We start from the raw sequence: 16,053 nt of genomic DNA on the forward strand, positions 1-16,053 counted from the left end.
CCAAAAAAAAAAAAATGCAAAAAACCCCCCAAAAAAAAGGAAAAAGAAAACAAAAACCCAAACCGAAGCTCGTTGTGTGTTTTCTTTTCTTACTCCGTGGCCCCGCCGTCGGCTTTCGCCTTCCCCGGGCCGAAGCGGGCGGGAGGGGATCGGCCGCTGGGGGAATTTGGGGAGAAAAAGCTCCAAATCGGTGAATTGTTGCAAGCTCGCGCGCGGGGGACGCTGGGAGGTGTAGTCCGCGGTGGCGCCGCAGCGCGCATGCGCGCTGCGGCGCCACCGCGGACTACACCTCCCAGCGTCCCCCGCTGTGCCCCACGTGGCGCCGGCGGACCAATGAGAGCGAAAAAGGGGGCGTGGCCCTATAGCGGAGGCGGGGCGCTGAGCTCCCTCGCGGCGGTGCGGGCAGGAGCGGGGGGCGCGCGCGCTGCCGCTCAGGTAAAAGGGGGGGGAGGGGAGGGTCCCGCGCTCGCGGGACAGGAAGTGACATCAGAGGGGCGCGGAGGATGCTGGGAAACGGCGCGGGGTGGGGGGGTACGGCGGAGCGGGGGGGGGGTAGTGCCGCCCCCCCAAACCTCGTGTCGGCGGGGTGTGACGTCACGGCGACGCCACGGCGGTGACGTCAGCTCAGCGCACCCCCGCGGGGTGGGCGAGGCGCTGTGGTTGAGGTCGCCCCGGTGACGGGAGGTGGCATCGGGGCCTGGTCGTGAGGTGATCGGGGATGAGGGAAGGCCTCGCTCCGGGTGTCCGGCCCCGCGGGGTGTCACCGGTCCTACCGCGGCGGGGGGGGGGAGGGGGGGACCCGGCTCCCGGGGCCCGCTGGGACGGGGGTGTCCCCGGCCTGCGGCTCTGCCCTCGGTGCGGGACGGGCGGCTGGGCGCCTCCCTCGGCCTCTCCGGCCCTTCCTTTCACCCGGGGAACCCCCGGGGAGCACCGGGCCCGGCGCAGGACCCCCCCCCCCCGCCCCTTTGCGGTTGGGCCTGGAGCTCGTTCCTCCCGGGACTGACAGACTTTACCCCACGTAAATAACCGTGCGGGGCCCGGGACTGGCTTAAACCGCCCCGGGAGCACCGGGAGCCGCTTTTCGGCATCCCCATGCAAGACGTGGCGGCTCCAGCAGTGACAATAAACATCCCTTTCGCCTCTGCCCGGTGTCTCCGTCTCTGGCCTGCCGCCCTCGCTGGGGGCGAAAGGCTGGCTTGAAGCGGCGGTTGCGTGCGGCTCTGCACGCGGTGCTTGGGTTCTGGTGGTGGTGGGGGGCACCGGGCGGAGGCAGGGGCGAGCAGGGGGGGGGTCCGTGTCCTCACCGGGAGTCACCGTCCGGCTCCTCAGCTGCCCAAGCTGGTGCAAAAATCTGAGGCAGATGGACGAGGAGGGAATCGCCCCGTTCCCGTCCCCTTTGCACGGGGTTTTTTCCCCCATCGATGGCGATTTCTGCTTTGGCGGCGCTCGGAGCGGCTGTGACGCGCCCAGCAAACACTTGGGGGCTCTGCGAGTCCCCTCACCTGCACGTCCCCTTGCCACAGCAGGCAGGCTGCCCGGCTTTATTTACATCCCACATCCTTTATTTAATTCTATTTCCCCCGGGAAGGGTGAACACGTGGCTCAGGCCATGCACCAAAAGCTCTCTTTTTAGCCTCGTTCTCCTCCTGTGCAGCCGAGGCTGGGGGAAATAGCAGTGGGTGGAGGCGTCGGGGTCCGGCACTTCCAGGCGCTGGCACTTTGTCGCTTCATGAAGAGAGGCACGCTGCCGTGGCGCGTGGTGTCACACCCGGGCGTCCCTTGGGGCCCGTAGGCAGCGTGGGACTGCGGCAGCGTGGGACAGCGGCAGGGTGGCACGGTGACCGGCAGGGACCTTCGCCTGTCCTGCCGGGACTAGGCAGCCAGTCACTTCCCCCTCTCTCTCTTTCTCCCCTCCGTCTCTGTCGCTGCCAGGGGCCGAGGATGGCCACTGCTGTCCCTCTCCCATCCCGTCCACCCCCCCCGCCGGGCTTTTAACTCACCCCCTGCCACCGCTCACACCCTGATCTCTGCCCTTCCAGGTTCGCCGGAGGATGGAGCCGGCGTCAGTGAGGACCAAAGTGCCCTCCTTCCTGTCCGACCTGGGGAAGGCCACGCTCCGGGGCATCCGGAAATGTCCCCGCTGTGGCACTTACAACGGCACCCGAGGTCTGAGCTGCAAGAACAAGAACTGCGGGACCGTCTTCCGCTACGGCACACGCAAGCAGCCCAGTGTCGACGCCGTCAAGATCATCACCGGTTCCGACTTACAGGTTTATTCGGTGCGGCAGAGGGACCGGGGACCGGATTACCGGTGCTTTGTGGAGCTGGGGGTCTCGGAGACAGCCATCCAGACGGTGGACGGGACCATCATCACGCGGCTCAGCTCCGGCCGCTGCTACGTGCCGTCATGTCTGAAGGCGGCCGCGCAAGGTGTGGTGGAGAACCAGTGCCAGCACGTCAAACTGGCCCTGAACTGCCAAACCGAGGCCACCCCACTCGCCCTGAAAAGTTCGGTGCTTAACTCCATGCAGGCTTCGCCCGAAACCAAACAAACCATATGGCAGCTGGCAACCGAGCCCACGGGGCCGCTGGTGCAGCGCATCACCAAGAACATCCTGGTGGTGAAGTGCAAGGCCAGCCAGAAGCACAGCCTCGGCTACCTGCACGCCTCCTTCGCCCAGAAGATGAGCACCAAGACGCTGGCGGACCACAGGTTCTCCTGCTCCTGCCAGGCTCTGAAGCCCGGCAAGGGTGGCCCAGCCGAGGAAGAGGAGGCGCCGCCGCCGCCGCGCTGCATTCACTTCTTCGCCTGCATCTGCGCCTTCGCCAGCGACGAGAGCCTGGCGCAGGAGTTCGCTGACTTCCTCGCCTACGACTCCGGTGGTAGGTGGCGGGGGGGGGTCACGCGTGGAGGATTTTGGGGAGGGGGTGTGTTGATGGGGCTGTGACTGGCTGGTGCCCCTCCCCTCCCCTCCCCTCCCCTCCCCTCCCCTCCCCCCTCCCCTCCCCTCCCCTCCCCTCCCCTCCCCTCCCCTCCCCTCCCCTCCCACTCGTGCCCTGGCAGCTGCCCTCACTTTGCCTGGGCTGCCCTTACACCTGCTCCTTATCCATGCCTCGTTAGCCATGGCTTCATTTCCTGCCCCCTCCTTCTGGGAGTAGGGAGTTCAGTGAGGAGTGATTCTTCCTTGGCTGCTGTTTCCTCTTGGTTCCTGGTGTGTGGGAGCAGAGTGGGGTGCTCCCTGCATGCCCCTGGGAGCTGAAAGAGGGGGGCTAGATTCCCTCCACTGGGCTTAGCTGCGATGGCACTCGGGGCGAGTCAGGTTCCTCCCCGCTTTGGGCTGGAGCAGTGCTGTAGCTGGGAGAAGCCCAGCTCGTTGTGAGCCTCTGCCCTGGGGTTTGGTCCCCCAAGGGGGGCTGTGCACCCCACCCTGGATAATCCCACCCTGTCTTTAGGCACCCAAAGGTGAAAATCCACCCCGAGGAGAGCGACCTGGGTGATGTGAGTGAGTTAAAATCCCTGCTCGCCATAATGTTCCCCCCCCGCCAAGAAGCGTGTCTGCAGGGCCGGGAGGGCTTTGGGGTTTCTCTGAGAATGTTTGGGGTGTGCTGGGGGGGCTGAGTGCTGGTGTGGGGAGGGGGATGTGAGACCCCCACCTCCCCGCAGTGCTGCTGCACATGGTTGAGAGGCTTTTAAGGACGGAGTCTTGTTGTTTCTCCTAGGTCTGAAAGGGATCGTGGTCCCACAGTTGGTCGGCAGCCCCGAATCCACGGTGCGTGCTGGGGAGGTGGCTGCAGCCAAGCCCAAGAAGAAGAAGAAGGACGGAGCAGCTGGTGAGTGTCGGCCGGAGGCTCCGTGGGACGGGGCGGACAGGGTCTGAAGCCCGAAGCCGCTGCCCGGCCAGCACGACTGCAGGAGGGGCAGCCCTGCCGTGACCTGCCAGACTCGTGCCGTGTCCAGTGCCGGCTGGGAGCTTTCAGAGAGGCTCTGGGGTGTTGGGCACGCTCCTCCCTGAGTCTGAGCGGGTCTTTTAGTGACAGTTAGCAGCGTTAAAGAGGAAAGAGCTGTGCTGACAGCCTGCCTTAAGGAGAGGGGTGGTTTCTCCGTCCCACCCCCCTGCCTGCAGCAGGGATGCCCCCATGGGGTGCCCGCGGACCCCCGGGACTTGTGCACTGACACTCTTTGAAACGATCCCTCAGGGGCGCAGGTGACCAGCCCTCTCCTGGCTCAAGACCCAGCTCGCAGCAACCCCAGGAGAAGCAGCCTGAAGAAGCCGGCTGTCGCCACCTCGCTGAAAAGACAAGGTAAGCCTCGGCCACGCGTCTCGCCGGCGGTCGGGAGCTCTCGGGGACAGGGCGGACACCTGCAGCCGTTCGGTTCGTGCTACTGTGACCCCTGCGGAGGGGATGGCCGAGCCCTCTCCAGCCGTCGCTCACTCGAGGAGGTGAAATAGGGCTCAGGCACCCCCCCTGCTCCCTCGGTGTCGCTCGGCGTGCGGCTCACACAGCTCTGGCTGGCAGTGAGTGTGGTTGGGAGAGAAGGATGATGCCAGTGGTGGTTCTTTGGTGGCATTTTTGGTGCGGCAAGCTTAAAGAAGGTGGCTTGTGGTGGTGCCAGCACTGTCGTGAGTGGGCAGGCATTATATTATTGTCTCCTGATGGAATTTATTGCCCTTGTGGATAAAATGAATAGGCGAATCGGTTTGGGTAAAGTTGTGAGATGGTTTTATATTGTTTTGTGGGGGTGGTTTTTTTTTTTTTGCCTCCGCTGGTGTTTGTGGTATCTCTTAATGTACAGAGCTGCCGGTGGGGGGATGTGACTTGCGGCCGGAGTAGCTGTGGTCTCTAGTGGCAGGTTCTTGCTCAGAAGCTCCGTCCGGGAGCTGGCCAAGCGTGGGGAGCGTGTGAGCTGCAAAGGAGAGGGGAACTTAGGTAACTCTGGCCACCTCAGGGATGTCATGGTGGCCATGTCTGTAATAACTGTTGTCTCTGAGCAGAGGGCTGTGTGTTTGTATGTGTTTATGTGTTTATAGATGATGTTCAGAGAGGGAAGGGCCAGGGCAGGGCCCTGACAACCTCTGGGTTTTCCCAGCGACTCAGAGCCCTTTAGAGAAAGCTGCACTCCATGCTGGTTATGGTCTGGGCCTGGGTAGGAGCCTTTGTTTGGTGCTTGTCTTCATCTTCTTTTAGTTTTAGTTTTGGCCTAGCAAGTGGTACAAATCTCTCTTGTTTCCCCTTTTCCCTCTGCCCTGAGATAGTTTTTTTTGTTCTCCAGGGAGCATTGGTGCTCCGGGAGGTGGGGGGGGGGGGGGCAAGGATGTGTCGGGTGCTGCTCCTGGGTGAGACAGTGTAATTGTGTACTGTGCTGCGGCGGTTGCAGCTCTCTTGATCTCTTGCTGAGATCAGATGAGGGGTTTAAAAGCAGATTGCTGCTGTGAAAGCAGTCCTGCGTTTCCAAGCCCCCGGAGCAAGGTGCCTGAGGCAGCCGTGTCTAACCCCTTGAGCTGATGGAAAGCCAGTTTTGTCTGTTGTCCTGTTCTCCGAGCTCTGTTTAACACGGGTTGTGGTGGCTGCGCTGCTGGGAACACTCGTGTGGTTAAAAGGGGGAATATTGGCCTGGAGCTGGCCGCAGAGGAGTTGTGGCAGCTGGCACGGCTCTCTGTTATTTATTTCTCCTGCCCAGCTGGCTTGGCACTTGACTTGTGTGCTGGTGCAGAGTCCCCTTTCCCTTCCCTTTCTCTCCTAGGCTGTAACCAGCTGCTGGACGAGTCGCAGGTGACCCTCTCCTTCCAGGACTGGCTGGCCAGTGTCACTGAACGCATCCATCAAACCATGCATTACCAGTTTGAGGGTAAGGCTTCGGGGAGCACCTCAGGAGAGGCTTAGGGCACAACTCCACGCTATCGTTGAGCTCTTGGCAGCATTAATTAATTGTTAGCCCCGAGGGAGGTGAGTGGTGTGCCCAGCTCAGAGCCAGTGTTATCTTGCCCTGGGAGGTTTCTACTGTCTTTGAGTTATTTCCTGAACACAGACTTAATGCTCATCAGTAGCCCAGTGCTGGTGTTCATGGTGGGGAAGGGAAATATTCCCTAAGACGTTATTAATGCTTGAATTTAAACTGCCCGGGGCCACATAGAAGAGGTGAGGTAAAGTGAGATGCCTCACATGACTTTAGGGCTCAGAAATGCTGGTACTCCAGTTTTCCTCCCATCCTCGTGCCCTGAAGGCAGGGCTCCAGTCCGAGCAGAGATGTTCCCTGTGCAAATACAGCTTGTGGCTGTAACACTTGGAGAGAGGGGGGTACCCTCACCTGCAGCACTGCCCCAGCAAGCAGCACAGGATTTGTGTGGGCAGCAGGGCCCCTCTTCCAGCCAGAGGCAGCAGCTGCTGTAAAAACCCTTCCTGGGGCTGCACTTTGTAAGTCTTGGGGCTGCTGGCAGAGCTGTGCCACCGTGGAGAGGAAGACCCCCAAGCACTGCTTGGAGGGGAACAGCTCTTTCCAAGTGATGTAAGAGCAATGTAAGTCTGTCACATGAGCGCAACAAACACACCCAGCCTCCTGTCACAGCCCAGGGGGGTCATTAACTGCCAGAAGCACTGAGTACACTGGCTTCCAGCAGCAACAGCTAAGAGCCACAGGCTGTAGTGCTCAGGCAGGGCTGGACCAACTGCCCTTAAGGGCCTTTTCCCACCTACATGATTTTACAAGGTGGTGATTCTTGGAGATAGCAATGTTGTCACCACTCAGCCCCCTTCAGCAGCATCACCCCAGCTGAGCAAACAGTTACCAAGGGGCACAGTCCCCCCCCAAGACAATACAGAGAGGGGCACCCTGGGACAGGGCCAGTACAGGACACAGAGACCATGCAAAGAGCTGGGGGTGTCACTACTGGGAAAAGATCATACAATATCTTGGAAGGATCACCCCCTCCCAAGCCCTGCACCTCCCAAGATGAGACAGAGCAAAACAGCACTACCTGGGGTGTGCGTGCATAGAGCCAGCAGCACAGGCTCTGCTTAGCAGTGCCCAGAGAGTGGAGGAGAGGCAAAGGACACAAAGTAAAACACCAGACTCTAAACACAAAATATTTTACTGTGGAGGTTGTCAGACACCAGCCCTGCTCTTCTAGGCAGCTGCTGGTGGCTCCAGTTGCAAAGATAATTAATTAAGACAACACAGCCCCCCCAGAGCACTGCCCCTCCCTTGCCCTCACCCCACCGCTCCTTGTTTGCACCCACAGGCAAGCCCGAGCCACTGGTGTTCCACATCCCTCAGGCTTTCTTTGATGCGCTGCAGCAGAGGATCTCCAGCGGGAGCACAAAGAAGAGGCTGCCCAACTCCACAACCGGTAAGACAAACACATCAGCACCAGAAGCCCCTTTACTCACAGTTAAGCCAGGCTGCAGCACCAGGGAAGATTCCTCACTCCCCCCTGCTTAGTCACAGCTGCAGCAACAGGAAAAGCCAAAGTAGAAGTGCTGCAGCTGTCTGAGCAAGCCCCAGGGCAGAGGACACGAGCTAAGTCAGACATACAGCCTCTGCTACACCGGGGTTTACAGGCAGCTCCCACCTAAGCCTAGCTTAAGTCCAGCCTGCCTGCAGGCTCAGTGCCCAACTGCAGGCAGGGCCACTTACAGCAGTTAGAGCACAAGAGCAGCACAAGCCTGGTCTGCCAGAACAAACCCACCCCCAGCCAGGCTCAAAGCTGAGACTTTCTTCTCAGTCACCCCTACCCAGGCTGCCTTTGAGCCCAGGGAAGTTCACAGCCCTCACTGCTTTACACACACACTCCTGCGCAAGCATGGAGCATAAAGCCAGGCTTAAGCACCCACTGCATGTAACTGTGCAGAGAGCCCCAAATGTATCAGCACTACAAGAGCCAGAGCAAGGCCTAGGGACCACCAGCTCCTGTTGTGCCCCCTTTCCCCTCACCTGAGCAGCAGCACCAACCCAGACCGAGCAGCTCTCTTAAGTGACTTTAACTGGTCCTGGGCTTGAGTAGCAGCTCTGGCTTAACAGAGTGCTAGACAAAGCTAAACACTCAGACAAGGCAGATCACCTCCCCCTTTGTCTTTGGCCTCAGCTGAAAAGGAAGAAGAGTCACCCCAAGTGTCACAGCAAGCACAGCCCCCCCTCAGTCACCCTTTCCCTCCCCGCAGCTTTTGTCCGCAAGGACGCGCTTCCCCTGGGCACCTTCTCCAAGTACACGTGGCACATCACCAACATCCTGCAGGTCAAGCAGATCTTCGATACGCCCGAGGTAAGGTGGGGAGGCAGCCCCCCAGCCCCACCACGGCCCCTGCACCCAGCCCCTCACCCAGGTGCCCCCATACTTGCCGGCAGCTGCCGCTGGAGATCACACGCAGCTTCATCCAGAACCGGGACGGGACCTACGAGCTCTTCAGGTGCCCCAAGGTGGAGGTGGAGAGCATCCCTGAGGCCTATGGGCAGCTGGAGAAGCAGCCAGCCATCCGGCCCCTGGAGCTCAAAACCTTCCTCAAAGTGGGTAAGTGGAGCAACCTGGGGGGAATGACCCCCCCACCCCACCTGGGCAGCCCAAAGACTCTCCCCCCACTGTGGAAGCACCAGCCCAGGGCCCCTGGGTGAGCTGCAGCACATGGGGGCACCCCCCCCCAGTTCTTCTAAGTGCTGCATTGCTCCTCCCAGCCTGGGACTGGGGTGTCCCCCACACTAACAAGGGGGCCCCCCCACACACACACACACACACCAAGGGGGGGCCTCAACACAGGGCCCAAGCCCTCATTCTTACCCACACACAGGGGCCCCAGCCATAAGGGGCCCCCCTCAGACCCCCACTCAGGGGACCCTGAAGCCCAAAGGGGCTCCCCTCTCACCCTCCACTCAGGGGGGCCCTGAAGCCAAAAAGGGCCCCCCCCTCTGCCCCCCACTCAGGGGGGCCCTTCCTCCCCCCAGAGGGAGGCCCATCCCCCCAGGGGGAGGGTCCCACCCCAGAGAGGGTGGGACTGCACCCCGGGAAGGGAGGGTCCCACCCCTGCCCCAAGCCGACGTGTTGGAACCCACCCCCCACCCAAAAAAAAAAATCTCAAACACGTGAGATAGCTTCCGCCACACTCTCCAGCCCCCACCCACAAAAAATAAACAACGAACGCCAAAATACTCACCCCCATCCTGCTCTGACAGCCCTTCTCCTTCCTCCGGGCACCTGGAAAACAAACGCCAACCGCGGGGGACGCCCCGGCCCACGCCCCCCTCCTTCCCTCCCTCCCCAGGAAACACCTCCCCCACCCAGAAGGAGCCCACTCCCTTCATCATCGAGTGGATCCCCAACATCCTGCCCCAGGCCCGCATCGGCGAGCTGCGCATCAAGTTCCAGTACGGCCACCACGGCACCCACCAGCCCGGCACCGACCACCAGAGCCCCCCCGCCGCCGAACCCCCAGCGCTGGAGCTCACCCCGCTCACCACCATCACCTTCCCCTGAGCCCCCCGGCACGGCTGGGGGGGGGCCAGCCCCGGGACTGCTGCACCAGCCACCTGCAAAGAGACACAAACCAAATAAAAAACTCTCACTCTCGAGGTGCAATCAGCCTCCCCACACCCACCACGGGGCAGGGGGCTTCACCCTGGGAACCCCCCCAGGCAGGGGGGGCACCCAGGGAGGGGGGGCACCCAACCACCCCCACAGGGATTCCCCAGGTCCTTACCTGGACGCTCCATCCCAGCTGGTGCACCACATCCTGGGGGAACAGAGACAGTGGGACCCCCCCCAGCCATACCTCACTCCAGGGACACAGCTGCAGGCTGAAAGACAAACACAGGGCTGCTGCAGGCTGGGGGGGGCCCAACCAGGACCCCCCCAGCACAGAGCCAGCCACCCCAGCTCCTGGGGGCCAAGGCAAGGGCCCCCCCACCCCAGCAAAGCAGCTCCACAAGCTGCCTCCACCAAGGCATGGGGGGCCCCCAGCACTCACCCCCTGTGACCCCTCCAGTTTGCTCCAGCAGCTGCAAAGGGCCTCGCTCCACCTGCAGAGAGAGAAAGACAGAAAAAAGAGAAAAATAAGTCAAGTCCCACCCCAGCATCTCATCCCCATCTCCAGAGCCCCCCAGCACTGCTGCACCAGACCCCACAAACCAGAGCCACACTCACCAGGCACCCTGAGCCCCCCCACCAGGGCAAGGCTGGGTGCTGCACCCAGGAGCCCCCCAGGCAGGGTGGGGGGGCAGCCCCTGCCCAGGGCTGAAGTGGGGGCTTCAGCCAGCACCCACCCAGGGTGGGGGGGCAAGAGCACCCAGGAAGGGGGGGTGGGACCGCCAGAGAGGCAGCCCCCAGGAGGTCCCAGTTGCTCCCAGGAACCAGCAGCAGCCCCCAGGAGGTCCCAGAAGCTCCCAGTAAGCAGCAGCTAGCTCCCAGAAGCTCCCAGGAACCAGCAGAGAGGTCCCAGTTGCTCCCAGTAAGCCCCCAGGAGGTCCCAGTTGCCCCCAGGAACCAGCAGCTAGCCCCCAGGAGGTCCCAGTTGCCCCCAGGAACCAGCAGCTAGCCCCCAGGAGGTCCCAGTTGCCCCCAGGAACCAGCAGCTAGCCCCCAGGAGGTCCCAGTTGCCCCCAGGAACCAGCAGCTAGCCCCCAGGAGGTCCCAGTTGCCCCCAGGAGGTCCCAGTTGCCCCCAGGAACCACCAGCAGCCCCCAGGAGGTCCCAGTTGCTCCCAGGAACCACCAGCAGGTCCCAGTTGCCCCCAGGAACCAGCAGCTAGCCCCCAGGAGGTCCCAGTTGCCCCCAGGAACCAGCAGCTAGCCCCCAGGAGGTCCCAGTTGCCCCCAGGAACCAGCAGCAGCCCCCAGGAGGTCCCAGAAGCTCCCAGTAAGCAGCAGCTAGCTCCCAGAAGCTCCCAGGAACCAGCAGAGAGGTCCCAGTTGCTCCCAGGAACCAGCAGAGAGGTCCCAGTTGCTCCCAGTAAGCACCCAGGAGGTCCCAGTTGCCCCCAGGAACCAGCAGCTAGCCCCCAGGAGGTCCCAGTTGCCCCCAGGAACCAGCAGCTAGCCCCCAGGAGGTCCCAGTTGCCCCCAGGAACCAGCAGCTAGCCCCCAGGAGGTCCCAGTTGCCCCCAGGAACCAGCAGCTAGCCCCCAGGAGGTCCCAGTTGCTCCCAGGAACCAGCAGCTAGCCCCCAGGAGGTCCCAGTTGCTCCCAGGAACCAGCAGCAGCCCCCAGGAGGTCCCAGTTGCCCCCAGGAACCAGCAGCAGCCCCCAGGAGGTCCCAGTTGCTCCCAGGAACCAGCAGCAGCCCCCAGGAGGTCCCAGTTGCCCCCAGGAACCAGCAGCTAGCCCCCAGGAGGTCCCAGTTGCCCCCAGGAACCAGCAGCTAGCCCCCAGGAGGTCCCAGTTGCCCCCAGGAACCACCAGCAGTCCCCAAAAGCTCCCAGTAAGCAGTAGCTAGGCCCCAGGAGGTCCCAGTAAGCAGCAGCTAGCTCCCAGTGAGCTCCCAGCAACCCCCAGTAGCTCCCAGGAGCCCCCACGGGGGTTTAAGAGGCCCCAGGAGTGGGGCCCTGCCCAGGCCCCAATGGGGCACAGCTGTGGGGTGGGGGGGGCCCAGCCCCCTGGCAGCTGGGGGCCATTGCTTCATTAGCACAGCTGGGCTCGTTAGCCCTGGCACCCAGCACCCAGCACCCAGCACCCAGCACCCTTCCCGGGGGCGGGGTTTGCTCTCTGTCCCCACGGATGACCCATGGCCAAGCGGGGGAGCTGCATCCCAGCGCTGGGGACCCCCGGCAGGATCCAGAGCCCCCCCAGGGCTGGGGGGGCCCCTCCCGGGAGCAGCGTGGGACGGGGTGCCAGGCAGGCGGGAGGAGGGACGGAGGATGGAGGCTTTGCACGAGGGCAGAGCACAAGGGACATCGCCTTGCACGGGGCGTCTTCACACAGGGGTGATGCACGGGGGCGTTGCCTTGCATGAGGGCATCGCACGAGGGGCACGGCAGGGGGAGCGTGGCCTGGCGCAGGGCTGTGCCTCACGTGGGGACGCAGCCTTGCACGGGTACCTCGCACGGGGACGTCTCGCACGAGGGCAGGCCGTGTCCACGGGGTTGACCCTGACGTCCCTGGGCACCGTCACCACCCACGTGCGGAGGGCACGGCGTGCTGCTGGGGGGGGGCGGCCTGCCCCACTGCCATCCCAGTGCCATCCCAGTATCCCCCAGTATCCCCCCAGTACCCAGTTTCCCCAGCGTAAAGTGAAATTCCGTTGCAGGTCTCTAAGCCGAGCAGCACCTGAGCCTTTATTCCCGTTTCTGAGAGGGGTTCTGCACCCACCAACAGCACGGAACCGCCGGCCCGGCTGCCCGAGCCCCGCAACGGGGGCTGGGACCGGCAAAAAAGCGACTTAAAGATTCGAGGGCGGCGAAGGTCGCCAAAACCTCGCAGCAGGGCGGCCCACGCGCTGGGGGGTGAATCGGATTGCACGGACGGAGAAACGATCCCGGGCGAAGCGGCACGGACGGGCGTCAGGGTTGAAACCGCCCTTTTGGTGACTTCCCTGGGTTACTCGTTTCACGTGCCGGCGTTCATCGCCGGGCAGCGGCCGCGGTGAAATCAGGCCCGCGAGTCCCCGGGAGTCGTGGACGGACGATTGGTGACTCGCAGGACGTGGGCACCGAGCGGGGTTCTGGTTAGGGGGGGACACGCTGGGTGGCAGCTCCGGGGCTCCAGGCTCCTCTTCGGGGCGGCCGCCAGCGGGACCCAGAGACCCCGGCCGTGCGCAGGGTCCTGGTTCTGGTGGACAAGCCGGCAGCGGGTGGCTGGGGGGTGACCAAGGGGTGGCTGGGGGGTGGCCCAGGGGTGCCCAGGGTGGCCCAGCAGTGGCCCAGGGGTGCCCAGGGGTGGCCCAGAGGTGCCCAGGGTGGCCCAGCGGTGGCCCAGAGGTGCCCAGAGGTGGCCCAGGGGTGCTCAGGGGTGCCCAGCGGTGGCCCAGAGGTGGCTCAGGGGTGCCTAGGGGTGGCCCAGAGGTGCCCAGAGGTGGCCCAGCGGTGGCTCAGAGGTGTCCAGGGTGGCCCAGGGGTGCCCAGAGGTGGCCCAGCAGTGGCCCAGAGGTGCCCAGGGGTGCTCAGGGGTGCTCAGGGGTGCTCAGGGGTGCCCGGGGTGGCCGGCACCCACATCCCGGCACTTGGATCCAACATAAGGGCACAATGGGCTCCCTCAGATCCCAGCGTGGTCAGGCAAGGGGGGCTGCACCACCACACCCGGTACCCCCAGTACCCCCAGTGCTCCCAGTAACCCCCAGTATCCCCATTACCCCTATGCCCTTGGTTTCCCCCCTAAGCCCCATTACCCCCCATATCCCCAGTGCTCCCAGCACCCCCCATTACCCCCAGTATCACCCAGTGCTCCCACTACACCAAATAACCCCCAGTACCCCCCAGTGCTCCCAGTCCCCCAATAACCCCCCCATTCCCCCCCAGTCCCCCCAGTGCTCCCAGTCCCCCAATAACCCCCCCATTCCCCCCCAGTCCTCCCAGTCCCCCAATAACCCCCCCATTCCCCCCAGTACCCTCCAGTGCTCCCAGTCCCCCAATAACCCCCACATTCCCCCCAGTGCTCCCAGTCCCCCCATAACCCCCCGTCCCCCCCCGCCCCCCCAGTCCTCCCCCCAGCCTCCAGCCGCCAGGGGGCGCCTCCGCCGGCCCCGCCGCTCCGTCCCGTGCCAAGATGGCGGCGTCCGCGGCTGCGCGTGCCCTGCGGGTGAGGGACGGGGCGGGACGGGACAGCGGGTGTGGGGGCACCGGGTGTGGGGGCACCGGGTGTGGGGATACCGGGTATGTGGGCACCGGGTGTGGGGCACCGGGTGTGGGACAGCGGGTGTGGGACGGTGGGTGTGGGACAGCGGGTGTGGGGGCACCGGGTGCGGGGATATCGGGTGTGGGGGCACCGGGTGTGGGGGCACCGGGTGTGGGGGCACCGGGTGTGGGACAGCGGGTGTGGGGCACCGGGTGTGGGGATATCGGGTGTGGGGATATCGGGTGTGGGGGCACCGGGTGTGGGGCACCGGGTGTGGGACAGCGGGTGTGGGGATATCGGGTGTGGGGATATCGGGTGTGGGGGCACCGGGTGTGGGGCACCGGGTGTGGGGATATCGGGTGTGGGGATATCGGGTGTGGGGGCACCGGGTGTGGGGATATCGGGTGTGGGGATATCGGGTGTGGGGGCACCGGGTGTGGGGCACCGGGTGTGGGGATATCGGGTGTGGGGATATCGGGTGTGGGGGCACCGGGTGTGGGGATATCGGGTGTGGGGATATCGGGTGTGGGGGCACCGGGTGTGGGGATATCGGGTGTGGGGATATCGGGTGTGGGGGCACCGGGTGTGGGGATATCGGGTGTGGGACGGCGGGTGTGGGACGGTGGGTGTGGGACAGCGGGTGTGGGGATATCGGGTGTGGGGGCACCGGGTGTGGGGGCACCGGGTGTGGGACAGCGGGTGTGGGGCACCGGGTGTGGGGATATCGGGTGTGGGGATATCGGGTGTGGGGGCACCGGGTGTGGGGGCACCGGGTGTGGGACGGTGGGTGTGGGACAGCGGGTGTGGGGATATCGGGTGCGGGGATATCGGGTGTGGGGGCACCGGGTGTGGGGGCACCGGGTGTGGGACAGCGGGTGTGGGGATATCGGGTGTGGGGGCAGCAGGCGTGGGGGACACCAGCTCTGGGGGCCAGCGGGGACACGGGGCATGGGGGGGCACGGGGGCACTGGGAATAGGGGGGGAGGTAGGGGGGATGCTGGGGACACCGGGTGAGGGGGGACACGGGGTGTGGGGGACACGAGCTATGGGGGACACAGTTCGGGGGGCACCGGGGACACGGGGTGTGGGGGACACCGGTCGCAGGAGGCCACAGGGACCCCATGGGTGAGGGGCTCCAGCGATGGGGGCTCTGCGCTGGTGACAGCGGGCAGGGGGTCACGGGGGGGCTCTGGGCATGGGGTACCCTGGGGACACCAGCCCTGGGGGGGCACGGGGGGACCGGGCAGGGCCAGCCCCCACCCCAGGGTGCTGCTGCGGGGTGCGCGCTGTCCCTCACCCGTCACCTCACCAGGCGGTGCCCCGCGTCTGGCCCGTCCCCACGGCCCCCCGGCACCTCCACACCACCCCCGCCTGCCTCAAGGTAAGCCCCGGGGGTGCCCCCTCCCCACCGCTCCCGCAGGGTGTCCCCCCCTCTGACACCTCCGTCCCCACAGACGCGGGCGGCGCGGGTGCGCGTGGGCAAAGGGGACAAGCCGGTGACCTACGAGAAGGCGCACGCCCCCCACTACATCGCCCACCGCAAGGGCTGGCTCTCCCAGCACACCGGTGGGTCACCGGGGGGGACACACACCGTGACGTGGGGACGGGGACGTGTGGGGCGCCCATGGGCGTCGCGGGGATGGGGCTGCGGGGATGCGTGGGGCACGGTGGGGACGGGCCACGGGGCGCGGTGGGGGACTCGTGGGGCACACAGTCACGGCGGGGCCGACGTCACCCATGACGGGCGCGGTGATGCTGACGCCGACCGTGTCTGTGCCCACAGGGAACCTGGCCGGGGAGCCGGGCGCGGCGGAGCGGGTGGTGGAGGACGCCTTCCTGCGCCGCTTCCTCTACGGCACCTTCCCCGGCATCCTGGCCGACGAGGCCGTGCTGAAGCGCCGCGCCAACCTGCTGGTGGTCTGCGCCGTGCTGGCGCGGGGCCTGCCGCCCGCCAAGCTCTACTTCCTGGTGGGCTACGCCGAGACCCTGCTCACCCACTTCTACAAGTGCCCCGTGCGCCTGGAGCTGCAGACGGTGCCCGCCAAGGTGGTCTACAAGTACCTCTAGTGCCGGGGGGAATAAAGCCGGGCTCTGCGCCCACCCTGCCCCACCGGCGGGTCTCGGAGGGTTTTTGGGGGGGGCACCCGGCGCCGGGGGGTGGTCCCGGCCCCGCGATGGCCCCGTGCCCCACGGGGCTCCGTCCCCTCGCGCCCCACATGTCCCCATCCCCGTGGTGCCCACGCGTCCCGGCCCCGTGCCCCCGTCCCCCCGTGACGCGTCAGAGCCAAGGTGCGGTTTCTCTCTGC

At 64.8% G+C, this 16,053-nt stretch overlaps 2 protein-coding genes across 3 annotated transcripts; both read left to right on the top strand.

The window, feature by feature from the left end:
* Positions 1–376: 376 nt before the first annotated feature.
* On the top strand, positions 377–9,554 carry C26H2orf42 (chromosome 26 C2orf42 homolog). Of its 2 annotated transcripts, none has more exons than XM_054804740.1 (9): positions 377–435; positions 2,040–2,883; positions 3,721–3,831; positions 4,198–4,302; positions 5,744–5,848; positions 7,239–7,346; positions 8,158–8,258; positions 8,342–8,504; positions 9,250–9,554. In XM_054804740.1, the coding sequence occupies exons 2-9, from the start codon at positions 2,052–2,054 to the stop codon at positions 9,459–9,461; spliced, it is 1,737 nt and encodes a 578-aa protein (XP_054660715.1). In that variant the 5' UTR covers positions 377–435; positions 2,040–2,051; the 3' UTR covers positions 9,462–9,554. The 2 variants fall into 2 exon arrangements, with proteins under 2 accessions (XP_054660715.1, XP_054660714.1); XM_054804739.1 differs by lacking the exon at positions 377–435 and adding an exon at positions 524–708.
* Positions 9,555–13,650: 4,096 nt separating this feature from the next.
* Positions 13,651–15,857, top strand: LOC129196732 (28S ribosomal protein S24, mitochondrial-like). The gene is made up of 4 exons (XM_054804617.1): positions 13,651–13,711; positions 15,060–15,128; positions 15,202–15,313; positions 15,531–15,857. The coding sequence occupies exons 1-4, from the start codon at positions 13,679–13,681 to the stop codon at positions 15,812–15,814; spliced, it is 498 nt and encodes a 165-aa protein (XP_054660592.1). The 5' UTR covers positions 13,651–13,678; the 3' UTR covers positions 15,815–15,857.
* The last annotated feature ends 196 nt before the right edge of the window (positions 15,858–16,053 follow it).

This window comes from Grus americana, chromosome 26 (genome assembly GCF_028858705.1).
Source record: "Grus americana isolate bGruAme1 chromosome 26, bGruAme1.mat, whole genome shotgun sequence".
NCBI lineage: Eukaryota > Metazoa > Chordata > Aves > Gruiformes > Gruidae > Grus > Grus americana.